Source organism: Equus przewalskii, unplaced genomic scaffold (genome assembly GCF_037783145.1).
Source record: "Equus przewalskii isolate Varuska unplaced genomic scaffold, EquPr2 ChrUn-10, whole genome shotgun sequence".
In the NCBI taxonomy this organism is placed as follows: domain Eukaryota; kingdom Metazoa; phylum Chordata; class Mammalia; order Perissodactyla; family Equidae; genus Equus; species Equus przewalskii.
This window is the reverse complement of record NW_027228747.1, coordinates 1,677,419-1,703,466: the sequence shown is the minus strand read 5'-3', so window position 1 is coordinate 1,703,466 and position 26,048 is coordinate 1,677,419. Positions and strand designations below refer to the sequence as shown.

The 26,048-nt window shown below is 48.7% G+C and overlaps 2 protein-coding genes across 4 annotated transcripts; one reads left to right on the top strand and one right to left on the bottom strand.

Moving 5' to 3' along the window:
* The first annotated feature begins 3,626 nt into the window (after positions 1–3,626).
* S100A9 (S100 calcium binding protein A9) lies at positions 3,627–6,667 on the top strand. Of its 3 annotated transcripts, none has more exons than XM_008510807.2 (3): positions 3,627–3,838; positions 4,144–4,378; positions 6,322–6,667. In XM_008510807.2, exons 2-3 carry the CDS (start codon positions 4,232–4,234, stop codon positions 6,568–6,570), a joined length of 396 nt encoding a protein of 131 aa, XP_008509029.1. In that variant the 5' UTR covers positions 3,627–3,838; positions 4,144–4,231; the 3' UTR covers positions 6,571–6,667. The 3 variants fall into 3 exon arrangements, with proteins under 3 accessions (XP_008509029.1, XP_008509028.2, XP_008509027.2); XM_008510806.2 differs by having other exon boundaries at positions 3,683–3,838; positions 4,217–4,378; XM_008510805.2 differs by having other exon boundaries at positions 3,688–3,838; positions 4,221–4,378.
* Positions 6,668–17,001: 10,334 nt separating this feature from the next.
* Positions 17,002–18,631, bottom strand: LOC103566552 (protein S100-A12). The gene is made up of 3 exons (XM_008543013.2): positions 18,494–18,631; positions 17,753–17,910; positions 17,002–17,258 (listed from the first exon to the last, which is right to left on the bottom strand). Exons 2-3 carry the CDS (start codon positions 17,888–17,890, stop codon positions 17,118–17,120), a joined length of 279 nt encoding a protein of 92 aa, XP_008541235.2. The 5' UTR covers positions 17,891–17,910; positions 18,494–18,631; the 3' UTR covers positions 17,002–17,117.
* Between the last annotated feature and the right edge of the window lie 7,417 nt (positions 18,632–26,048).

Genomic DNA, 26,048 nt, shown 5'->3' with positions numbered 1-26,048 from the left:
CCATAGCCAACTCTTGGAAGCAACCTAAGTGCCCATCAATGGATGAATGGGTAAAGAAGATGGGCCCATATATATACCAGGGAGTATCCCTCAGCCATAAAAAATGATGAAATCGTGCCATTTGCAACAACATGGATGGACCTTGAGGGTGTTATGCCAAGCAAAATAAGTCAGACGGAGAAAAGACAATTACCATGTGACTTCATTCATACGTGGAAGATAAACAAACAAACACGTAGATATGAAGAACAGTGTGGTGGGTACCAGAAAGGAAGGGCATAGGGAAGGGTAAAAGGGGTAAAGGGCCACATATGTACAGTGACAGATGGAAAGTAGACTTTTGGTGGTGAACACGATGCAGTCTATACAAAAGTCAAAATATAATGTGTACACCTGAAATTTATGTAAGGTTATACACCAAAGTGACCTCAGTAAAACAAAGTTTAAAAAAATAAATAAAATTAAAATTAAATAATTAAGAATACTAAAGGCAAAGAAGGGAGGTTATATTAGAAAGACTTGTCATTGCGGTTGGTGGCAGAGAGCTAGTTTTGGCTAAACATTGATCGACTGTTGGTTCTATCTTCAGAAAGGCCACAAGTCTCGGTCTTGGTAATCAGGATGTCCGTTCCCCTGCTGACTTCTCAAACAATTGCCTGTAAAAACAAGTGCCATTTTGGCCCAGTCCAAGTTGGCCTGGTCCAAGGTTCAGGACAGCAAAGCAGTTTCTCTGGAAAGGCTCCTCTATAGTCACTTTTGACAGCGCGCTGGGCCTTGGGATTTTCTGTCACCCTCACCATCACAGTGGTGTTGGTGATGGAGAAGGGGGTAGGGAGCTCTCACCAGAATCTGTCAACCAGGGTTCTTTACTTGTCTACCATGTATCTCTGAAATGAAACTGGAGTTGTAGGCAGCTGTCTAGCTGCTCACTCCTGCCAACCGCTGATCCTCTTCTGCCCCGCCTCCCTTTTTACTTTCATCCTGAGTCCACACTAGATGCTCACAGCCGATGGCTCTGCCGAAAGGGCACTCCTGCATTTATTCATTCAGCAAATGTCCGTCCAATGCCCACCGAGCCAGGCCCTGGCTCCGTCCTAGGACTGCAGAGCCGAGTCAAGCAGCGTCCCTGCCTGGAGGAGCCACAGCAGAGCAGAGGATTCACCCCGCAAAGTCAACAACTCTGGGCTGAGCAGAGGTTACACACCATCGGCCTTCATCACACTTCGCTCGGCACACACAAGGCTTCATTGTCAATGTTTTGATTTTCCTTTAAAATTACTTGACAAATTTATAAGTGGGACTTTTCACCTAAAAATTTAGATTTCCTGGACCTTCACGAGGTCCGGCAGCTCCTGGTCCACTTTCACGCGCTCCCGCCTTCTCTTGAGGCTGACTGCCGGCTGTCCTTTCAAGTTAGGACCACTCCCACTCCCCACAGCCTCCACCACTCCCTAGTGTCCCCAACCCAAGGCCCACGTGAGTTGCCACAAGCCACCCTCCTGGTGCTGCTCTTGTTCTCGGGCCCAGCCAGCTTCACCAGTTTCCTCCAGGCGCCTTAATCCTGCACGCTTGCCTCTGAGTTCCTTGGTCCACAGTGAAACGCGCTTCGATAGAGGCAGCAGAGGGCGCTGTGGGAGCACCCAGGAGAGGCGCCCCAGGCATCTGCCAGGACTGCCTAAAACCACAGAGATCTCCTAACAGCCTGAGGAGGGGGCACTCAGGATCAGCTGCTTGCCTTTGTCCGCACTTCCTCCATTAATTAGCTCAAATGATGGAGGGCTGACCCCTCAGGGAATGCACCTGAAGTTTCCTTTCAGGTATTGCTGGGCTGTGCCTGCACTGCTCATTCATTCACAGATGATTCCCTCTTTCATTCCAGCATGGCTTCAGCAAGCATTTCTTCAATACCTGCTGTGTGTTGGCACTGTGCAGGTCTCGTCCTCAGCTCCCCAGAGTTTACGTGGGATTTGAAATTCGGGTTATAAGATTGTGTCTCCCCCATGTATTGCGACTCTCTCACCAAGCTCCCCCAGCATCTGGCATGAGTGTCTGGCACATGGATGCTGCTCACCGAGACTTGTGTAAACGAATGAAAAGATAACTAAAAATAATACCTCTTATTTACTGAGTTCTTCCAGCTTTACACGTCTCAATTCTCAAGGTAGGTCCTTTTATTTTATTGATAAAGAAAGTGAGGCACGGAGTGGATAAGTAAATTGCCTAAGGTCACAAAGGCAGTCTGACTCTTAACCTCTTCCATGTGCCATCTCACAATGCAAGGCAGGACTTTTTCAGGGCCAAGGTGTAGCACACAGAGGGGCTGCCAGAGGGCAGAGCAGTCAGGAGTCGCTGGGGCAGCGAGGAAAGGCTTCATGAAGACTTGGAGAAAAAGACCAGTAGAGGTGGAAGAGGAGAACATCTTCCCTGACGGAAGGGGAGAGGCAGGAGGAAGCAAGAGGTTAAGGGAAGGTGCCTATAGTAGGTCCTAATACACACTTCCTGGGTTGAGGGCAGGGTGCCAGTGAGGAGCTGATCCTCCAGCAAATGTGAGGTCTCCCATGGGCCAAGCCCAGGGCCGTGTGCTGGGGAGGATATGAACGTAAATAAGAACTCCCCTTGAGGATCTACAGGCAATTATCAGACAAAAGCAAAATAGGTCGATAACTTCACTCCAAGGGATGTGGTCGTGCGGGAGCAATTGTCCAGGAGGAAGAGATTGTTTCCAATTGGGAAGAACACCGCAGGCTTCCTGGAAGAAGTAACATTCAAACTGAGCCCATAAAGGGTGGGCAGGACTGCACCCTAGGGTGGGGGAAGGCACTCCTGGGGGGAGAGCACCAGAGACAGAGCTGGAAATGCACGGTGGCAGGTGGCCCTGTGTGCCCCCAGGACGGAGGGCTGGAGGGGAGCCCAACTGAGCGGAGAGGGGCATTCCCAGAGGCTTGTAGACTGTGCAAAGCACCTCAGGTTTCTCCCCTGGAGAAGGCCAGGTCTTGCTCACCAAGAAGCTACAGAAAGAGAGTTGTCTTTTAGGTTGTACCTTCCTCAAGGGCGTGTGTGCCGAGTTGGGAGCAGGATATAGAACAGTAACACTCAGAACCTCTAGAAACACATTTGCCCTGGGGATCTCTGCCCAGATGCATGAGGGAGGGGTAATCCGGATGGCCCTTAACAAGGAACCAGGATACTCAGCCCTATTCCTGCTATATCATCAACCTTGCTCAGGTCCCTCTCTGGGCGTCAGTTTCACATCTGCAATACAAGGGGGTCGACCACCTGCGAGGGCCCTTCTAACCCCAACCGATATCCTATGAATCTGAGAACCCAAACCAACCCCTCGCCCTCTGAAGAGCACTTATCACGGAGCCAGGCAGGCTCAGAAAGGCTCAGCCATCCTCGTCGGGCTGCCCACGGGGGAGGCAGAATGGGTCGGGCACCCCAGGAGTCCACAACCCACCGCCAGCCCCAGGAGACCACAGGTGGGAAGGCACAACCTCAAAGCAGGCAGGCAGAGCGGGTGCCAGAGGAGAGGCGGCTGGCTGGCTTGCCCAGGGAGGGCAGGGTTCTAGTGGAGGGGAGGTGAACTAACCAACCAGCTTCCTCCCAAACCAGCTCCAGGCCAGGCCAGGAATTTCACAAAAAGGCAAAAGGAGCTATGTGAACATTTCCTGCCCTGACCCAGTCCTCTTCCTGCCAGTGACAGAGAGCTCAAGGTTACCACACTGCTCACCTATGAAGCAATCTTCCTGTAAGAGGGCTGAGTATCCAAGCCAGGGGCGGCCTATAAATGCAGGGCCCGCACCGCGCAGTCCAACCCTCTGTGTGGCTCTCGGCTTGGGTAAGTGAGCTGCCAGCGACCTTGGGCAGGAGGCAGCCTGCCTACTTTCCTTACTCCTCCCCCATCTTCCTTTCAAACCCTCTGCCAGGAAGCCCTCCTTGATTGACCTGCACACTCTAAAGCCTCCTTCACATTTTCTTAGGTCCTGTTCTGCTGAATCGTTCTGTCCTCAAATGCTCTGCTTCTTGGCATTCTCCAGATATTCTAAACACCGTTTCTCCGTGTGTGGACAGGGTCATCTCCAAGCTCAGTTGTGGCCCACATTTTCTTTTTTTCTGTGTCTACCCCTTCATTTCCTGGAGCAGCCAGTAGGAGGTGTCCAGGAAGCTTGACAGCCTTTTCTTCTAAGAAGCTGAACCCTTGCTTGTCCATCCTCAGACAGAGTGCAGAAAAATGGCGGAACTGTCCCAGATGGAGCGCGACATAGAGACCATCATCAATGTCTTCCACCAGTACTCTGTGCGACTGGGGCACCCGGACACCCTGAACCGGAAGGAATTCAAACAGCTGGTTCAAAAAGAGCTGGCGAACTTCCTCAAGGTAGGGCTGGACTCCTGGCAGGTCTGACCCGGCCTGGTGAGAGTCTGGGCTGAGCATGGAGGATGGGGTGCATCTGCAACTATCAAAGAGAAAATTCCAGCTCCTTCCACCCCTCCTCCAGAGGCAGCGGGGGCCCTGTCACTGGAAGTGCTGGAAGTTAGACTCCCGAGAGGGTCAGGAAAGACTGACTGACTGAGCATGTGCTCAGTGCTAGGTCTTGTCCTGGGCAGAGGCACATAGTGGCGAACAGAGACCCACTGTGCTGATGGGAGAGACACACAGCAGAGATTGTGACCAATGCAGAGCACAGATAAACCCGGTGCCCACCAGTGCCTGAAAGAAAACAAGTGAGGGTGCTGTGGGTGATTGGGGCTGGATGGGGAAAGGTGACTCCTTTGGTGGACAGGAAGGGCCCCGCTGAGGAGGCGACATTTGAGCTGAGAGGGGAATGCTGAGGAGGGAAGCAGCTGAGGACGACCCTTGGCAGAAGGCAAGGAGATGCTAAGCCTCAGCTGGGACCTGAGGAGAAGACCTGAGAGGGCTTTCTCATCCCAAGGGTCTCATGGGAATCACACGCTGGGGGAAGGACCCAGCCCAGCACTGCATGTACAAAGCACTCAGTACCCGTGAGTTTATTTCCCTGGTCTGAAAATGGTTAGGCAGTTGTAGGACAAAGGAGGATTAGTTCCACTGGATCTTATAGTCTTCTTTACAAATGTGGGGACTTTGGGGAAACTGAGGCCTGGACTAAGAAGGATGGGACATTGGGTCCCAGGCTCAGTTCGGATCCTGGAGCAGGTCAGCTTTCCCTGGAACCCCTCCCCACCTTGGAAAAGGTGGAGAATGCAGCACTAGGAGGTCTTGGGGATGCTGACAGCACCTATGAGGGGGCAGCTCAGAGAGCAGGACACTGGCTCAGGGCAGACAAGAGAGGGTACAGCCAAGAGGTTGTGTGGGCATGGCTTTCTGCCCTGTGACCCCTTCACCCGCCCCATCCCCCGACATCCTCTGCCAGAAGCAGAGTGACAGGCCCGGAGGGGAAGCTGGGACCTGGCCCATGGGCGGCTCAGGAGTGATGCTCTTCCTTGCAGCCATGGCTAAAGTGCAGGAAAGCAGAGCGTGTTGAAGCGCGGCAGGAGGGGAAGGGCTGCGCGATGAGCTGGCACCCCAGGTTCTGGGGAGGGGCCCTAGCTGAGTGTTACCTGCCAGTAGGTGGCAGACTTGGAACCAACTGGAGCTCCCTTCTGCCACACCTCAACCCTTCACCTCCTTGCGCCACCTTGCGTACTTTATCAGAGCCTTTGGGGTCAACGCAGCACCCACACTGCTCTCTGTCCCCACACAAGTTCAGAACCATCTTGTTTTCCTCAGGTGCTCCCCACTGTGCAGGTTGAAATGTGTCACTAATTAGTGACCCCAAGGGGGCAGGGAGGGGCAGGGACGAGGAGGGAGCCAAGTGGACAGGAGTGCGGGGAATGGGACCAGACCAGGCTCGAGAGTGGGATCAGAATGTGCATTTCCACCTTCTGCCCCCAAGCCTCGTCAATCTGCAAAAGCTGATGACCCTTCCAAGACAGTTTCCTCACGTCTTCCTTAAGGAAGATGCCAAGTCTCTGTTAACGTCATTATGAGGACCAAATGAGGGGACGTTTCTATCCTTACTGATTGTGTGACCTCGGGCAAGGCGCTTGACCTCAGTTCCTCTTCTGTAAACAGAGAGAATCACGGCGCCTGAGTTGTCTGCAAAATGAGCAGGAAAGTGTCCGGCACATGCTCAGTGTCTGCTACGCTGTGGGCGCTCAGCCATGGTCAGTTTTAACTTTGGAATTGAGGCCTAGGAGCCAGGTGTCCCTGTGCCTTTGCCATTGGGTCATCATTTGTGTTCCCTGTCCCCAGCCCTGGCCACATCGTGCCCTGACTGTCCTGTCTCCCCCTCCCCACAGAGTAAGAAGAAGGATGAGAAAGCCATAAATCATATCATGGAGGACCTGGATACCAATGAAGACAAGCAGCTGAGTTTCGAGGAGTTCATCATCCTGGTGGCCAGGCTGACGCATGCCTCCCATGAGAAGATGCACGAGCATGACCAAGGCCACGGCCACTGCCATGGGCCAGGCCTTGGGGAGAGTGGCCATGGTCACAGCCATGGTGGCCATGGCCACAGCCACGGAGGCCACGGCCACAGCCACTAATCTGGAGGCCAGGCCACCCTGCCCTGCCCAACTAGGGCACAGTGCTGTGTGCCATACACCTTAGCTGAAGGATGAAATAAAGTCTTCCTCCAAGCAAGTGTGCTGTGGGCTTCTTCTACCATCCCCTTCCCAACCCGGCCCTGCAGAGGTCTGGGACTTAGACAGCCCGGCCCCTTTACTGGGGCTCAAGCCCTTCCTTCAGTAATAACAAATGAGGAGCAGTGACAATGTGGGGCTGTCTTGAGCCCCTTGGGCTCACCTCCCCGACTGTTTCCTCAGCTGTGACTTCAGGTCCTAGTCACCCCGCCCCAGCTCAGGACAACCTGGCCAGCCTGTCAAAATGCCCACTGTCATCATAGAAAGCAAAATGAGAGTATCCTTTCCTCTCGGTTTGGGGCAGCTAAAGACTGCCAGTCATCGAGCCCCTATGTTCCAAATGAGGAAAGCAGGCCTGGAGTGGAGAAGGCACCAGTCGAGAGCCCACAGTGGTAGAGCTGGTCACGATGGCACAGAGAGAAAAGGGCGTGAATCCACCTTCTCCTGGGGCTGGATCTCCAGCTCCTTCTCCGGTGCTGAACGTGAAGGAAGGAGCAGCTGGCACGTTTCAGCTCTCCCACGCCGCCTGGTTTGATCGGGGCCCCAGGCTGCCTACTGTGGACCGAGGGGGTCCCTGTTCTGAGGGCGCAGGGCTCTGCTGCGGGTGCAGCAATTTGAGGGCTCTGACTCGAGGGCATGAGGGTGTTTCCAGGAACCACTAAGTGGGGAGCTTGGGGAGCGGACTTTAGAAGCCCCCAGGCCCTCCCCTGACTGACTTGGGGATGCAACCGCTGGAGAGACTCACTCTGACAGCCCTGTGCCCAAGCCTCATGTCCCGGGGTGGTCACCCCTTCTGCATGCAGCTTGGTACAGGGGGAAGAGAACTGACCAGAGACGGGGGAGCCTGGGTTCTTCCCGTGGCCTCACCAGGACGAGATGCTTCCAGTAGGGTGGGGAGGGAAGGTCCCCACCCCTCCCCCCCCACCTCCGCCAGCCTACTGATCACAATGTGCCCTAAATGTTCGTGATTCTGCCTCCCCACTAAACCAGGAACTCCATGAGGGCAAAGTGGGATCTGTCTTTGCTTTGTTCCCAGCACCTAGGGGAGTGGCGGGTAATGGCAGGTTCTCAGCAGCATTGCCGGTGCAGGTGTTCTGAAGCTCCCTCATCGCCGGGCTCAATTGTCAGGAGCAGGTGTGGAGAAGGAGGGAGGCAGAGGGTGGGCTCAAACCTGCAGATGGAAGGCTTCTGGGCACCATCACGGAACCTCAAACTGGAGGAGGGGCCGCGAGGTGCTGGGAATCCAGAGCCCCCAGGCTTTACTCAGTCCTCTGGCCTTCACGGTTGCACAGAGAAGCTTCTATTCCAAGAAAAGGGCTTGTCTTGAAAAACATTTCAATATCTTTGATTTAGCTCAGCCTGTCCCACCCCTATGACTCAGTGATTCTCCCCAGCACTGCCTCCGTGAAGTCTGCCCTGACCACCTCAAGTACATGGGTCATCCTCCTCCTCCAGGCCCCTAAAACTCTCTGACACGCCTACCATTGCACTTCCAGTGTGGAATTGTAACCCCTTATCTGCAAGTCTGACGATGGCCCTGAAGGCAGGGACTGTGGCTGACCTGCCCCATATCCCCAGGTGCCAGAGTGGAACACGCTCTCAGTGAGCTTTCTGGATGAGCAAGTGAAGTCGGGTGGTCCTAGGGCCTATGGAGCTGGAGGCTGTGTGGTGAGAGTGTGAGGTGGGGCAGTTTGGGCATTAGGAGGATGCCCTCAGCCTGGCCACCTCGAGGCTGGGAGAAGGTGGAGCAGCTGAGCAGCAGGACGACAGGCACAGAGCTTCTGAGATGCCAAGCTCTCCATCTGCCTCCTCTCTCTGCTGGCTCAGTCCCAGAGTAGGAGGTGGTTCTAGAGCCCAGGGGAAGGTCTGGCCAGAAGCCACTCTCACAGGCCCTCTGGGATCCCTTTAAACATAGTTCGAGAGAGCTGGTCAAGTTGACTTAACCACTGCCATCCCATTAGCCCTTCTGTTCCAAAACTCGGGTTCTGTTGAGTAGAGGGGAGCCGGCTCCACCCTGGGATGAGGAAGGAGAGTGTCGGTGTCCAGTTCGGATTCTCACTCCAGGTGAGAATGGCTGAGCACCCCTATGGTTCTTGAGTCCTTTTGGGAAGAAGACCTTTGGGGGATTCCCCGGCATCCTGGTGACTAAGGGACAGAGAACCTGTGGTGCATGCCGGCTTCCCAGTTCCTCTAAGGGGCGTTGCCCTGCTTGGCAGTGGAGCCTGAACCTCTGGATGCCTTTGTGGGAGGGGTGAGGAGGAACAGTGGCAGCCAGAGCTGCCAGACTCTGCCCAGACACCTCACGAAGCTCTGACTGTGCTCTGGGGCCTGGGTGTTGCGAGATGCTTCCAGAACTGGGGGGAGAGAGGAATTCTCTAGTCATTCACCTGTTTGTCCACTCATCCACTCACTCAACAGACATTACTTGTGGACTTACTGTATATGGTGTGTCACAGAGCCGTGTGAGGGGTGCCCAGGAGAAGTCAGGCCCCACCCTGTCATTAAGGAGTCCCAGGCCTGCAGGGCAGACAGCACATTCCTCAGATGATTCCAACGTGGAAAGTGAAAGGCCAGAGAGGGGTCACGTTTGGTGGGACTGTGAGGTGGGAAGGCTGTCCTGGAGTTGGGCTGCCTCCCCAAGGGGGCGAATATTCGAGCCCCATCAAGGCTGGTGGTGCTGGTGCCACAGCATCAACATGCAGGCGCCTGAGAAAGAGGAGGGCACGTGTGTAAAGGCCTGGAGGGGGGCAGATGTGGGGCTGGAGCAGGATGAGGAGCCCAGGGGCTGTTTGAGGGGGAGTCAGGAGATACAGAGGGGAGCAGGGCAGACCCCAGGCCAAGAGCCTACGCTTTCCGCAGGAGAACGGGGGGCAGAAGCACTGGAGCTCTTAGGGAGGACAATGATAGAGTCACACTTGTATTTTAGGAAAGTCTCTGCATCAGTGGTTTGTGGAACGGCTTTGGGGTGGGACTGAGACCACGGGCACTAGGCCCTGCAGCGGGCTACCACCACAGTCCCGGTGAGAGCCAGAGAGAGACCGGGGCGGCGCTTCTCAGAGAAGCCGAATGCAGCCAGATCCCAAGGTGCCCCAGGCCCATCTCAACTGGCAGGCGTGTCCTGCAACCCGACAGGAGAGAGGGAATTTGTGTTACTTGACAAGACCTTGCCGGGAAGAAAGCCCTCAGCTTTCACCAGCCCAGTGAAGCAATCTTACACAACCCTGACACAAGCCTGCTCTGAAGTAAACTTCAGAATCCAATCTCAATGTCCTGCCTCCACCTAAAAAGTTGTTGAAAACTTATGTTTTAGAAAGCTCTGTGTCATGGATTTTGACATTTCAGTTACCAAAGTGACAACGGGACTGAAACAACTGGTTGCTTAACCTGTTACCTCTGGGCCTGAAACAACAGGCCTGAACCAACCTCTCTGCCCCAAGCCTCACGTCAGCCCCAGGGCCATGTGGACCCAACCCCCGTCTTCAGACATCCCACCACACAAGAGACAGGGAAAGTGATCACCCAGGAGGGCCGGGGGCCTCTCTCTGTGAGCACCCCCAGGATGTCCCTTTCTACTGCGAGGTCTCCCATTTTTGCCCATGTGCCCAGAATTGACTGTACAGTGAGGAGGGGTTGTTGCCAAGCTGAGGTGAGACGAGGAGGACGGTGGCCCAGCAGCAGGCTCAGTCGGGTAGCAGGACTCTGGCACATGGCGTGGGGCAGCCCAGCCCAGTTGCAGTGTATTCCCTCCCTCTCCACTCCCTGCTCTCTCCCTTTCCTTGAGGATCTGTCCCCGTCTCTCCTGCCCTTCCTGCATTCTCTCTCTGAGCCTTTCCCTCACTTGCTGCCTTCTGCCCTCCTGGTCTTGGTGGTGAGGTGCCGTCCCAAGTAGCTGGGCTCCTTCCAGGGACGGAAATGCCTTTGAGAAGAAACTCCGGTCACATCTGACCAGAGATGCCTCTTCCAAATCAGAATTGGCTCAGCTTCCGAGGCACCTGTTCATAGTGGAAGGAGAACATCCCAAGGGGAAAATAGTAGAAGGGCCGAGGGTATCGAGTCTGGAAAACAGAGGCCAGAGGTCATGACAACTGCCTTCAAATATTGCCGAGGTCTGAGGAGAGGGGTCTGCTCCACAGCAGGGTCTCCCAAACCCTCTGAGGGCTCATCTGCTTCCCGCCTGGTCCCCCACCGACCCTACAATCATCTCACTTGCATTTTGTATCAGCTGTTCATTCCCTCAGTGAGAAAACAGTAACTCAGTTCAATTAAACCAACATGAGGCAGGTACTCATTCAGTCGGCTTATATTCCTGGAGGACCAAGTGCACGCAGGGCACTGTCCCAGGTGCTGGACCAGCGAGACAGGGCAACTCCCTGCTCTCTGGGAGCTTACATCTAGGGCAATGTCGGGCAGTAAAGAAGCCATGGAATCAAGACAGATAATTTCAGATGGTGACGAGGTCCATTAAGAAAATGAAAGCGGACTGACTGCTGGGTGAGGTGGGAACCGAGACAGGCCCTCCCCGGGAGGTACCAATGGAAATGAGGTTGAGGACAAGAAGCTTGGGAAACTTCTGGGGCATTTTAGCCAAGTAAGTGAGAATGGTATGACTTCTGTTTGGAGAGGATCATTCTGCTGCTGTGTGGAGCAGGAGTTGGGGGACCTGGAGCACAGGCTTGGGGACCAAATAAGATGCTGTTGCAGGATGTATGGAGCCTGATCTTTACGTCAAACACGAGGTCCCCTGCCCTCAAGGAGCCACCAGTCTAACAGGGACAACTGATGCTAAATAGATATTTTCTATACTTTGTTGTGGGCAGTGGTAGGTGATAAGCACAAGACGCCCTGGGAGCATGGGCAGGATGGGTGCTTTTTCCCCTACTTCATGGCTAGGGTGGAGGTGGGGTGGAGGGAAGGAGGGTTGAGGAAAGTCCCCAGATTAATGCTGTGTTGAGTTTTGAAAGGGCCGGTGTTGACCATCTCTACGCCCAGCGCTGTTGTAGGTAATGAGAGAAATCAGAGAAGCAGAGAAGCCAGGGCCTCGTCCTGCAGATCGTCACAGTCCAGTTGCTTTCCTTCAACTTTGAAGGCGTCGTATGTTGGCCAAGTTACAATGGCCAGTCCTAGCCGTTCTTGCCCCAGGGGCTTCTTGTAGCCATCCCATTGAATCCAGATCCTTCACCAGACTTCCAAAGCCCCAACAAGCAAGTTATCTTAGCTTGCCAGCAGCCTGCCTGAAATGTCTTCCTGAAGGGCAAGGTGTTGCACACACAGCAGCCAAGAGTGGCATTGTTGTCCCTTATCACAGAATAATGCCCTTGCACAGAGGGCTCTGTCAGACCAATGTCCCTGCAGGAGCCCGAGAGTGTGACAGGCAGGTAAGCCCCAGCATCCTTAAGTTGAAATCTCTGGATGGGAGGTGGCAATATGGTGGGTGGGTGAGATCCCTGGAGGATGTGACCTGTGGGTTGGGCCTTGGTGGACAAGCAGGAGTCCTAGAGCTAAAGGTGGGCCCAGCAGCCTGGCGGCTACAGCAGAGTAGACACTTCTGAAATGATCGTGAATGAGGAAAGAGAGGGCACTTCAGACAAAGAGAACAATGGGACAGCAGGCGCAGCATCTGAGAAGTCTGGAATTTCATGGGGAAAATGGAGCACATTCTGGAATGCTTGGAGACCCGGGCTCGTGGTGCACAGGAGGCTGATGGAGACGCTGGAGAGGACAGGTCCAGGCTCTGAGATCCTGTGCTTCTTACAGTCCTTGTGTCCATCTCCTTGTTTCATGGTTCTGCCGTGGTCAAGGGACAAGGCTCCGAGGGACTAGAGGTGACATAGCCCACATATGCCCTTTACAGATGGAGAGAAGGAGGGCAGAGCAGGGAGGGCACCTGCTCCAGCTCTCTGAGCCGTGAGGCAGGTGAGCTGGGCGTCTAGCCAAGCACAGTGGATTCCAAGCTGAGGACTCTCTTCCTGGCCTCAGGTGCCTCTGAGTGATACATTTTGACCAAGTTTGGGGGCCCTTACAATCTTTCTAAATATGATTTAAGTTCAATTTGTGGTTCATTTGGCTATTTTGAAACAAAATCGTGGCTGGTGAATGTTTTCCCAAATACTCTGGGTCTTGTTCTTGTTGGTTGGTTGTTGGTTTTCACCATCTGGAATACTATACACCTATCAGCAGGGTCACAGATATCTGTGAGGCATGAAGCAAGAACCCAGTTTGCAGGAAACAACTGGATCCAGTTTAAAGGTGTTTAGAGGACGACAGAGGCTCACGGCCCTGAGTTACTTGTGTAACACCGGTCAGCTCTAACCATCCAAGTTAGCCCTAAAAGTAACCTCAGTCTTTGCTTTGGTTTAAAATAACTTTTCCCTGTTGTGGCTGCAGCAGAGAGAGAGCTGACCCACTCTCACTATTGCCTCCTACATAAAGTAGTGTCTACCTCTTAATGCTAATGCTTGTCGAATGCTTACTCAGCATCAGGTGCTGTACTAAGTGCTTTCCAAGTGCTGGTAGATGATCTCATCTTCACATCAACTATAGGAGAGAGGTGCTACTCTTGTCCCATTTTATTGATGGGGAAACTGAGGCTTGGAGAATTTAAGTAACTTTATCAAGGTCTCACAATTAGAAAGTGGTAAAACTAGGATCTGAACCCAGAAATATAGCTTCTGTCCTCATACTCTTGGCCTCAACTCTTTAAGAGCCCAGGAATACCCTCCTTCCTACCCTTCTAGATCCTACTCAAAGTTTTCCTGTGTCCCATCCAAGTATCTAAGAATGTTAACACTGATGACACCTGGGTGTTCACCTACTCTAAACTCTTCAAAATGAATTTCTTGAATTCCTTTGAACTCTTCAAAAAAGAAGAAGACAGAGGTCCAGAGAGGCAAAGTGATTTGCCAAAAGTCACTCAGCAAGTGAGGGCTTTCCCTGAATGCCACCATATTCTCATTTGGTGATGGAACACTTCCAGGTTTGAGCTATTCCAAAATCACCTTCTCTGGGTCTTGAATTCCTTCATCTTCTAACAATCCCACTTCACCACATCTTCATCCTTTCCACCTGGCCCCACCCCCACGAGAGGGGTCTCCACAGGCTCCTCTTCCTCCTGTACTTTCCGTACTTCCCTCCTGCCTCGGCCTTGTCTCGGATCCACATCTCAGATGCAGTAGTTTCCTTGGGTGGGTGGTCCAGCAGACCTGCCTCCCCAGGCCTCCATGCTCAAGATTTGTCACGTCCTGTCCTCAGTTCTGAACTCCAGCCTCCCACGCATCATCTCCATAGGGCTTTGCACTCAATAAAATGAAAGACAAACCCAGTCCCTTCCCCAAAATAGAGCTCCCCTTCTCAGTTTTCCTCATTTCTGTCATACCTGGGCTCTAGCAAGTTACCTAATCTTTCTTAAATTTTGTCACAAACCTGCCCTCTGGCCTGTTCTTCCAGCTGAACAGGAGCCAGGGGGAGCAGCCACTGGAGGGTTGTGCCCTGGCTGCTGTTTCCATGGTGTCTTAGTCGGTTCCAGCTGCTATAACAAAGTGCCATAGACTGGGTGATTTAAACAACAGACATTTATTTCTCACTGTTCTAGAGGCTGGAAGTGTGATATCAGGACGCCAGCATGGTCAGGGTTGTGGTGAGGTGGTCTTCCTGGCTTGTGGACGACACCTTCTTGCTGTGTGCTCACATGTCCTTCTCTCAATGTGTGTTCATGGAGAGAGAGAAATCTTTCTCTTCTTCTTCATCTTGTAAGGGCACTAATCCCATCACAAGGGTTCCACTCTCATGACCTAGTCTAAACGTAATCATCTCCCAAGGCTTCATCTCCAAATACCACCATATTAGGGGGCTACGGCTTCAACATATGAGTGAGGGGAACACAAACATTCAGTCCTTAACATATGGGTACACTGACATCCCAACTAAATGGAGTGTGACCCCAAATGGTCACCCCACCTGTCCCAGAGCTGACTCAGCACCAGGCAGGGGTTGGAGGGCAGGAAGGCCCCCGATGACGTCTGCTGAATCAGACTGAATGCACCCATCACCAGGGCACACTGACCCAACACCTGTTCGTTGGGAAGATTATTCCTACCCTCGGAGGCCATGCTCCTTCCTCTCTCCCCCGGGACCATTTACAGGAACTCAAACCAATAGCCATATTGATTTCCATACGTTCATTCATGTAACAGATATTTACGAAAGCATACCGCATGACAGGCACAATGTTGATGCTAGTGACACAGCACCTGCTTTCAAACTCCCTAGTCCACTGGCAGAGAGAGACATTGCACATACATCACATCAGTGGCTACAGACTCACAACTGGAGAGCAGAGCCAGGAAGAAGAGCAGCGTGGTCCTAGGGGAACATTTTCCAAAGAACCTGGCCTAGACCAGAGTGGGGAGGAGGCCTGGCCAGAGAAGTCTTCCCTCCCCTTACCTGTGTTGCACAGAGCCAGCACTCTCTTCCCTCCTTCTGTCTCCCCTGTTCCTCCCAGTTCCTTCCTGTGCCTACCCACCCACCACCTTGAAAGAACCAAAGAAAGGCAGTCTTTACCATCCCATGCCCACGGAGTGGAAATTCTGCATCACTTTCCCCCTTTCAAAGTTCTACCCAAATTTCATAACCAAGTGTCTTCTCCTCCAAGACACCTAACTGACCCCATCCCCCAAGGCTGGACCACTTTCCCCTTCTCCACAACACCCTGTGCTTACTTCTGCCAAAAGACGCACGACACTGTACAGGGATTTCTGCTGACCCAGGTTCTCCTCACTGGAGCTGAGCATCTTCTTAAGGCAAGGACTTGGTTTTTCATTTCTGTATCTTTAGCATCCAACTCAGTGTCTTAAGGAAAAACCTTTGGAATAATCCTTGATTTCTCATTTCCCACCTTCAAATGTATCCAGAGCCTGACTGCCCCTCACCACCACCATGAGGACCACGCTAGCACAGCCCCCTCATCTCTCAGATGGTCTCAGGCTACACTTGAGTACTATCACTGTGAGCCACCTGTGACTATTGCCACTTGGAATGTGACCATAAGTGTGAGGCATGCTGTAAGTGTAAAATACACATTGGCTCTTAAAGGCTTGGACGAGGAGAAGAAATGCAAAAAATAACTCAATGATAATTTTTACATTGTTGAAGTGATGCTGTTTCTATTGGGATTATAAAATATATTGTTAAAAATAATTTCCTCTTCATTTTATGTTTTTTAATGTGGCTGAAAGTAAGTGTAAGATTATGTCTGTGGCCCACGTTGTATTTCTCTTGGCCAGCACTGCTCTGGGGAATCCCCTCGCTGGCCTTCTCGCTTCCTCTCTTCCCTGCCCCCTACAATCTCTTCTCCACAAGCAGCCTTTTGTGTTTTTTTTGTTGTTTTTTTTTTAAAGATTTTATTTTTTCCTTTTTCTCCCCAAAGCCCCCCGGTACATAGTTGTATATTCTTCGTTGTGGGTCCTTCTAGTTGTGGCATGTGGGATGCTGCCTCAGCGTGGTTTGATGAGCAGTGCCATGTCCGCGCCCAGGATTCGAACCAACGAAACACTGGGCCGCCTGCAGCGGAGCGCGCGAACTTAACCACTCGGCCACGGGGCCAGCCCACAAGCAGCCTTTTGAACCATAAATGAAATCATCTTGCTCCCTGGCTCAAAATCCCCCAGTGGCTCCTTAGCACATTTAGAATGAAGTCCCAAGTGCTCCCCAGGTCTGTAAGCCTCTCTCCCCTGCCCCCTGTTTCCTGCAGGTGCACAGCTCCCACCCCTCCGCATCTCAGTTGCCGACATGGCCTTTGCTGCTGCTCTTTGAGCAAGTCAAGCACGTGCTCCCCACAGGGCCTTAGCCTCTCTCTGCACGAACTTGGTCCCTAGAGCTCTGCAAACTGCTCTCCTTCAATTCTTTCAGATTTCTGCTCAAATACATTCCATGTTCCTCCCATTTAAACCAGCAGCCTTCTCCTCCCCTTTCCCTAACCTTATTCCCTACTGTAGCTGTCTTCATATCACTCATCGTCACCGACCATGTATCATATGATATATTTTTATTTGTTTGCTATTTGTTTATTTTCTATCCCCTCCCCAATAGAACGTAAGCCCCAAAGGACAAGGACTTTATGTCTTTGGTCTCCAGCTATCATCAATGCTCAGTGAATATTTATTGAGTGAATGAATAAATGAACAAATAGTAGACATTTAATAAGTAGTTAGTGAACAAATGAAGAAACAGAGCAGGAGGTCCCAAGGGTCTGAATGAGGCCCATCAGAACAGCACAAGGGAGGTGCGATCAAGCTGGGGACCACGGGCATGGAAAGAACAAAGTGCACAAACCCTGTAAAAAACATTTCAAAAGTACATTTATTAACGCTCACGTCCCTCAGGTGAGTCTGGGCTTTGATGAGGAGAAGGAAACATCTTCTTGGGGACATTTCTGGGAAAAAGCCTCTCAGAGCTTCTTACTCCTTGTGGATATCCTCGTGGGCAGTCTTCAGCACCTTGCACACCAGGACTACGAATTCATTAAAGCTGACCTGGCCATCTTTATCGGCATCCAGATCTTGGAATATTTGGTCAATGGTAGCTTTATCTTTGGTATTCTAGGAGAAGGGGAGAGCACAGACAGTGAGCTCAGATTCTTCCTCCCCTTTTCTCTGGAGCTCTCATTCCTCAGAGCTCAGCTTAGGGGGGCCCAGGAACACTGACTCATCCAAAACTGTGCTGGAGAATCCAATGTGACAAAACAGAAGATGGAGAGAAGCAACTGTCACGAGCCATCCTAGAATCATATAAGTCTTGACCCGGAAGGTGCTCCACAGCTCACTGGTCAGACCCTCGACTCCCTGCCCTGCCTCTCGCCACTCTACCAATGGGGAGCAATTCCAAAGAGGGGAAGTGAGCAGAGCCTAAGGTGATAGAATGAGTTGTTGAGAGGGAGGCGGAGGCCCTGTCCCACAGCAGGGGGATAACATCCTGGGAGCTCAAACTGGGAATAGCCCCACTCCAGTCCTTGGCCCACTACCGTCCTTCAGGCCTTGACACTGATCTCGGTGCAGGGGGTTGGGCAAGTTTGGATGAGAGGAGCATCACCTACCTTGATGGAGTTTGCAAGTTCCCTTGTGATCAGCTTCTTCAGCTCACCCTTGGAGAGGGTATCAAAATGCCCCACCCGAACTGAGTACTGGTGGAAGATGTTGATGACTCCCTCCAGGTGGTCTTCCAGCTTAGTCATCTTCTCAACCTCAGGTTAACCTTCAGGAGACAAACGGGTTCTAGGGCAGTTCCTCCCCTACCCTCTACATCCCCACTTTCCTCTATTTCTGCATCAAGGGTTAAATAAGGGATGACTTCTCCTATATCTGTTTTGTGTTCTCTCTGCTTTGCATTTGACCAGTGGTGAATTTTTCCTTTGTAGGTAGGATGGGGAAAGAAGGATATAAAATACTATCTAAAGTCTAAAGGAATCAGCCTCAACTGTCACAGTGTTCCTTGTCCCCCTATCTCCTAGGGAGTATGGTTTGGAAGGTATTGCTCACTCAAGCTCACGTGGGAAGGGTTCTGTGGTTGGCCAGGCTGTTCCCTTTCCTCAGGTGATGATATTTTGGCTACAGGTCCCTTACAGACATTCACCAGCCCACCCACCTTCGCCACCCTAGGTCCTGAGACTGGGTCCACCTAGCACAGCAGGAGCTGGTCTCCTTGGAGCCAAAATGCAGTCATCCCAGAGGTGCTCCAGCAAGTGGAGGGTTGTGGCTCCCTACAGCCTGCAAAGGGGCCACCTGCAATCACCTCCCTATGGACCCCCTGAAGAACCAACCAAGGAGAGGACACTTACCCCTCAATGCACAGGAGAGTGGAGCTGTAGCAAGAAGCCAGCACTGGTGAGGAGCGCTGAGCCAGAGAGGTTTTTATAAGGCACTCCAGGCTTCTCCTTCAACCTCGAGTGAAGAAATCTCTCTGATTCATCTTGAGGCAATTGCTGGGTGGTGCTCTATTGCTCAAGAGAAGCTTCAAACCTGTGACTTTTCCTGCACCCCGGGTAGCTCAGCTTACACCCATCACACATGCCACTCTCCTGCTCAAGCTGAAACAGAACCCCCAATCCCAACCCACTCGTACATACAGGTGCTCGACACATTTCTCAGCTCTGGGGCAGGATGTACTCTGTCCCTCCTTCTGAAGAAAAGGCTAAGGGAACAAGTTTTATTGCCTGGATGGCAGCTACCTGGAAAGAGAAGGATTGGGGAGAGGCATTTGCTGAGTGTCTCACTACAGCAAAAATGATAACGATAATAAAAACAATCAAAATGAACATGTAATCCTGGAACAGAAAAAGGACATTGGCTTAAAACTAAGGAAATCTGAATAAAGTATGGAATTTAGTTAATAACGGAGAGGATAGAGGGGAGTGTGGATTCTTTCACCCAGCAAACACTTCCTGGTCCTTCATATCTGCTAGTCACTAGCTGGCCAGGCACTGGGTGAAGCAGATGTGAGCAGGACAGACACAGCCCCACTCACCCTGAGCTTACAGTCTGAGGGAAAACAGAGTCTGAATATGTCACCAAGGGAGGTCCCTAAAATATTTTCCATGTCTAATGCTTTGTTTTTAATTTGTGCTTGCTTATAGGAACCAAGGCAGAACAACTCCAGGTAGCCAAACAGCAGAACTGGTCCTAACCCGAAAGATCCAAGATGGTGATGGGGTGCCACGTGCAGCAAAAGGAAATGTGTGCAAAAGGTGCCGTGTGCAAGAAGGGAAGATCTGTACATGCCCCAAATGCCCCACCCCAAGCCATGATGTGGAGACCCGTCCCCCTTCACATCCCATAAGAACCCTGCTCACCTTCCCTTCAGGGAGGTGTTTTAGAGCACAAGCTCTGCCTCCTCCATTCATTGATCAATGAACAACGTTTCTGCTCTGCTGTTCTGAACCTGGTCTCATTCTATTGGCATGGATGGCACCTGGCAAAAGGACCCAGTTGCAAGTCACCAGTCCCTTGGGGTTCAGTAACAAATAGGCTCCCTGGTAAAGTGGGAGACACAGGCCACACATGCTTGGAGCTATAAACAGTTATGGCCCCAGTGGGATTCCCTACAAACCTGGGGAGACTACCAATGCTGACAGATCCTGTGCTCTAGAAAGCTCTTGGAGAAGGCACTAGAGCCCAGTGATGCACTAGGCAGGCCAAGTCATGGTGGGCCCCCCTTGAACAAAGGGCTCGGTGCCGAGGGCTTCCAGTTCTCCTGGAGTCACTGACGCTGATTCCAGAAGGGAGGAGAAGGCTCTGGTCCATAGCAAGAGGGAAAAGAGAGAGGGACACAGCTCTTTTGAGAAAGTGGCTAAGGGTGAAACCGGGGCCAACTTACTTTAGCTATACTCAGTTGTCTGTTTGCAGAATTAGTTAGATAATGCATTACTAAACCCACCCTATAGAGAACATCTCTGAGGCTTGGGTCACCATGGTAATGGGTAGAGAGCTTGAGTTTTTCAAGAACTTAGAGTCGACCCCTTGTGCAGTTCAGGCCAATCGAGAACACCAACCCATGAACTGGGCCTTTGCAAATGCTCAACAAGTGACCTTTTTGACGTGAAGGAGCTAAAAACTCCACCCTCAGGTCGTGGTCATGACGCCATTTTGTGAACATGTGTCCTATACGCAGATCATCAATTACCTCACTTCTTCCTACCTCCAATCATCTATTCCCACACTTCAGACAACTGCGCCCCTTTATCCCATAAATATCCCTGAGTCCCCATCTTTGAGGAGGCAGATCTGAGATTGATTTTCCTGCCTCCTCACTTGGCCACCTTTTGATTAAATCTTTTCGCTTTGCAAACTCATCATCTTGGTGATTGGCATAATCGTGCAATGAGCAAAAGGAGGTTCTGGCTTGGTAACAAGGGCCCCATACAGGCCAAGGCACCAACTGGGACTTTGAGTTTGTCAACTGAAATCAAGAGTCTAGGTGATATTAGTGAAAGAGTTGATTCAATAATCAGCATGAGGAGTTCAAACCCTGGGAAAACAGTTCAACAGAGCGCTGTGATGGAACTACTCCAAGAGGTGTGAGTGTAAGGGCAGCTTATATCTCTTTCACAAAACAGTGTATATGCAGGGAAAAGGAAAAGAGAAAAACACAACTAGATTTCATATAAACAAAAAGACGGATGGAGAACATCTGGGCTTTTCTCTAGATGATACATTGAAGGTAACATAAACAAGAATGTGTTGGTTATACATCAAGCAAGTTCAGAGATGCTGACATTATCTATGTGTGGAGGGAGGCAAGGACCAGGGTCATTAATTATTCCCTCAATCTCTAAGAAATGCAGCTGCGAAATGTGAGAGCGAGGTACCCCTTTATCTTTCCCTGGTGTGAATCTGTCAAGCCGTTTTCTTCGGTCATGAGGTGTGCGGTTGCAAGGTCACCTTGACACAGGCTGAAGACGGCCTGCACGGCTGCTCCACAGCACAGCACGGATTATTATTGTACTCACTGAAAGCCTGTGCGGTTTGCTTGTTAGATTCACCTGTTAGACCAGGGAGAGGGGTTCCAAAATTCTGTCCACAATCCCGCCTTTTGGTCATTTTCAGCCCACGGTTGCATTCATGAACAGTGAGGTGTTCGTTTGGTTTTTCTCTGACCTGGTGAGGTACCCTTCATTTCCTTATCTGCTTCATACATCGTGTATTAAAAACACATTCCAGATCACTTCTGCCTTCCTAGCTAACAAGGTCTGACCTTGCCCTGTTGTTGCCTCCTTCAACACCTAGTATAACATTGGAACAGCGTGATAATTAAAACGATCAAAATTACAATCATGAACACAGTTTTCATAATTTCTCTCCAAAAAACGTCCCCCAGCAGAATTTCCCTGGAGGTTTTCCCCAGGGCAAGCCCTATATAATAAATGTATCCTGTGAAGTTAGAATTAGGAGGAAGATTTAAAACAGGTCTGTGTAAGATGGATCCTAGACTCTGGGTTTTGGAGTTCAACATGAGTGTTTGATTTATGGGCTCACTAATTGTGAGGTAGCTTCCTTAGCTGCCTGATTTGTTAACTTGGGTTTTTTAGGGGGATTTTTTGGTTTGTTTTTTTAGTTTATAAAGTGCCCACCTTAGAGTGACCTTGTACTTTAATTATTGTCAATTTCTTAGGGAGTAAAATGGCTTTTAAAAGAGCAGCCACATTTTTCCCATTTTTTAATATGTTGTCCAGTAGAGGTTAAAAAAACCTTTGTTTTTAGAGCATTCCAAATGTGTATCTATTGTCAGTAAAAATATTTGCAGATTCCTTTAGCCAAATGACAGGCTCTATTCAGCCCAACAAGCTAGACTTGTTGCACTGAACGAGCCTCAGGCAAGGGAGCACTCTCAAGGACGAGACTGGAGAAACCACAGCACATCCAGCCTGATATTTCCTGGCAGGCCCTCGAAAGCATGAACCATCTGTGACTAATATAAAGTCAACATTGGTTATAGGACTTTCATGTAAATCATCCCTCAGGGTCAAAGCAGGTCAGTTAATTTTATGTAGTCATGATCAAATTTCATTGATTTGACGTCATCTGGGAGCGAGGTGGTGGGATTCAGCCTGTTATACCTAAGCAAAGTTATATTAAGAGAAAACAAAGCAATTTCATAAGTTAACCAACTTGCAGAATCATGTTGAGTGTGATGAGAATTTAACAAGTCTTCAACTGAGTGAGGAGCATAAATAGTTAAAGGAGACCCCATCATCACTTCTTTAGTAGCCTTGCCCAAGGGAGCTGTTACTGAAATAAACCTCATTCACCGTGGAAGTCCTTTTATTACCAAGTCTAAATGCTGACTATAATATCTTACAGGTTGATGTGGATCTTCATGTTCTTGTGTTAATGCATGTAAGGCGTTTCCTTTATCCTTGTGTACAAAGAAAGAAAATGGCAAGTTGAAATTAGGGTGACCTAAAGTTGGTACCTGAGCCAAGATGGACTTTACAGTGTTTCTCCTTCTGGTTTTCATTTAATCAAATCAGACCAGTCTGACTTAAGCAGTGTATATAAAGGGTTGATCCGTGAGTGAAAAGTTAGGCACTTAGTTCCTGCTGTATATGGTCAGTTCTAAAAAGAATTCCCCCTCAATTGTTTTCTGTTAGCAATTTATGAAGACATCAGTTTCTCCATTATGGTTCTGTTTTTTTTTAATTTAGTTTAGTTTTATCATCTCAAAGTTTATCAGAAACCTGTATTTTAGAGTAAGTGTCAGAATCTCTCTGAAGATGAAACGTATTTGCAAAAGCATCTGGGTAAAACAATGTGTCTGTAAATGACGACTTAAAAGTGGCAATTGACAAAGAAATTTGGTTATTTCTGTGACAGATAACATTTTAAGATAATAACTAGAATTATGACTGATAACCAGGACAAGTCAGAATTTTATGAATGTTATACAATTTTTTTTTTAATGAAGAAGATTGTCCCTGAGCTAACATCTGTCACCAAACTTCCTCTTTGTGCTTATAACTTCTAAAACACTTGTATTAATGACATTTACTTATGCAATATAACCTAAGAGGGTTTATCACCACTTATTAGAAAATGCTTCCCATATAATTTAACATACCAAATGAGTTTAATTAGTTTAATATTTCCCTTTTAATTAGTTTAATATTTCCCTCTTAATAGAAAGGGAGAACAAACTCTTTGAGAAGTCCAGGGCCGATTGGAAATTTTTAAAGTTCTTTTTCAAGTCAAAATAAAGACTTTAATTTGGGGAGAATTTTGTCAAAAATATCAAAAGGCTTTAAAACACTTGGTCAAATAGGAAAAAATGTTTAGTTATCCATTTAATCAAGGTGACAACAGATGGTGTCAAAAGCAAAAAAAAAAAAACCTTAATAGAGGGACCTCCTTCTTTTTGAACATAAGAAATTATTTTTAACAAAACATTGATTTTCTGTCTTTTAGGTAGACTTACTCAAAAATAAAGAAAAACCTTTTTATAACCTTTTTATCAAGAGCAGACCAAAAGTTCAAGATTATCCTCTTAAGAGAGAGACAGTCAAATTCTAATTTTGCGCCAGCTTACTTTTTTTTTTGAACTTGAACATTTTATTTGACTCAACAGAGTATTTCTACGCATTTTATTTATTCCTCCAACATTCATCTGAATTTAGGGTAAATCTCACATTATCTTCAGAAATAAGGAAATTAGGGCTCAGGTGATTACATTTTGTTATGATGGCATAACAAAGCAGTTAAACATTACTGTACATCTTTTTGAATTATGTGTAAAAGGAATCATGTACTATATACTCAATTTTTGTATGGTTCCTTTAATATTTTTAAAAAATATGCTTTAAATATGTGCAGTTTATTTTATGTAATTAGTTAAGATTTTAACATTTTTGCTGGTGCATGGCTCAGGGTGGGATCTAGGGCACAGGTAGCTGAGTCACACCTAAAAGTGGTGCAAGATATCTCTTCTAACTGGGAAGAAAGAAAAATGTCTTATATGAATATAGGAACAGTGGAATTAAAATAAAGTAATTAACATTTGACAAACCCATTTTTTCCATAAACTAAAGACTAATCTTCAGATATAAAAGGAGTGAAATGAATGAAAGTGGATGAAGACAGAAGAGCACCACAACTGCACACACTGTGGATGCTCCTGAGAAACACAGTAAAGAGACTGCCAGCCAACAAGAAGCCTGCGAGGAGCTCATCAGAGCTCAGAATAACTTCTCCTCATCAGTTCTCATTTGAGAATAAATGCATTACGTTAAACTATTTGCTTTTGGTATGACTTGTTATGCAGCAACAGCTACCTGATACAATAATCAAAGTGAACAGAACTGAAGGAAATCGTAATAATCTCTTACTTCACAGTCTAGACATTTGTTCTGATATTTGAAGATAGCATTCATGATCACTCTGTTCTTCAAGCTCACTTCATATAATTCTATTAAAAAGTGACTCCATGGAGGTTCCCTAATAAGGAACCAGAGAGGTTGAAGAGATATGCAGATTTTTACAAAACCCATGACTCTGAGTCACAGGATCGGACAGGAATTCACGCTCTCTAGTGTGTCATCCTTTGATCGTTTATATGTATGTAATCATTTGCATATATTACACTATAGAAAGGACATATATAATGGATGATATTGATAGTGTTCCTTCACTGCCCATTTAGTGTTTATGAGAAAATTTAGGACAAGGGGAGATATTCATGTAGAGCAATGGAAGGAAACATATTTGTAGGCGGTAATGGAAGTTCTCAAGCAGAATTTAGAAGGTAATTCAATAAAAAACACAATTACACCAAACAATCCTGCACTTCAGTGATAAACTGCTTTACACATAGACACCAATCTTACGTACATTAATAAGTAAATGTACACCACAAAAATAGTTCACATAGTAATAAACTTATAACTTAACATTTTGCTTTGTCATATTAAGGCGGTATCTGACTGTAAGACCATATTAAGTTGGACTATTTGTTGAAATTTTTGTTCCCACATAGACTACAATTGGAGACGTGTATCTAGTTATCAGTTTTACCAGTGACTGTGGTGATGTGGACATTGAGCTAAATAAGAGAAAAGGGTCCTACTGACAGAGTAACACCCAACGATCTGTTAAAACTCACTATGTGTTACAGTCCACATTTTCAAGAAGAGCAGCTACTGTAGCAATACAAAGCAACAATGTACAAAAAAGTGATAAACTGTGGTCTCATATTTTCCTCTCCTATGAAATTATATACATGGCCTTGGTTGCCAAGTGCAGTGGGGTTTTTTCCATAGGAGTAGTACAAGTCATGATTATTCTTTTCTTAATACAAAATAAAAATTACTCAATATTATATATTTCATTTCAGAAGAAATTATTCTTAAGAAATCCATGTAGTCTCATGAGATACATGGGAATTTCCAAGTATTTCTTCCCAGGTTGGAAATCTGGTGGGCTCTGGGGACATCTTGGTGAGAAGAGGGACCTCTCCGGAGACTGAGACATCGTTGGGGGCCATTGTTCTGAGCTGGTCCAGGCGGGCTGACACAGACCCCAGTGAGTGCCCTGCGCCAGCTTACTTTTGATGCTGAAACTTATTCACATAATTAAATTCATTTTAATCTTAACCAACTTGACCACGCACAAAACTCTTTCTTCAGGGTTTTATTTCCACAAACCTTCCGTCACTTGCTTTTTACATTCAGAATTTGTCCCATGCCTTCTTTCCTTTTTTGTTTCCTAGAATGTTAGGACAAACTTCTCTTTCTTAACAAAACAAACAAAAATGTCTCTATTCTTTATACCTTCTTTACTGAAAACATACATCTTACTTCCCTTGTATACAGAAATGTGTACTTCTCACAGAAAATTCCCCAGCATGGC

Excerpts from the sequence above, each read along its gene's own strand:
- LOC103566552 (XM_008543013.2), bottom strand. The coding sequence starts at position 17,890 with ATGACTAAGCTGGAAGACCACCTGGAGGGAGTCATCAACATCTTCCAC. Across the intron at positions 17,259-17,752 it reads AACTTGCAAACTCCATCAAG|AATACCAAAGATAAAGCTAC; the intron begins GTAGGTGATGCT and ends CCCTTCTCCTAG.
- S100A9 (XM_008510805.2), top strand. The coding sequence starts at position 3,733 with ATGAAGCAATCTTCCTGTAAGAGGGCTGAGTATCCAAGCCAGGGGCGG. Across the intron at positions 3,839-4,220 it reads CTGTGTGGCTCTCGGCTTGG|AGTGCAGAAAAATGGCGGAA; the intron begins GTAAGTGAGCTG and ends ATCCTCAGACAG. Across the intron at positions 4,379-6,321 it reads AGCTGGCGAACTTCCTCAAG|AGTAAGAAGAAGGATGAGAA; the intron begins GTAGGGCTGGAC and ends CCCTCCCCACAG.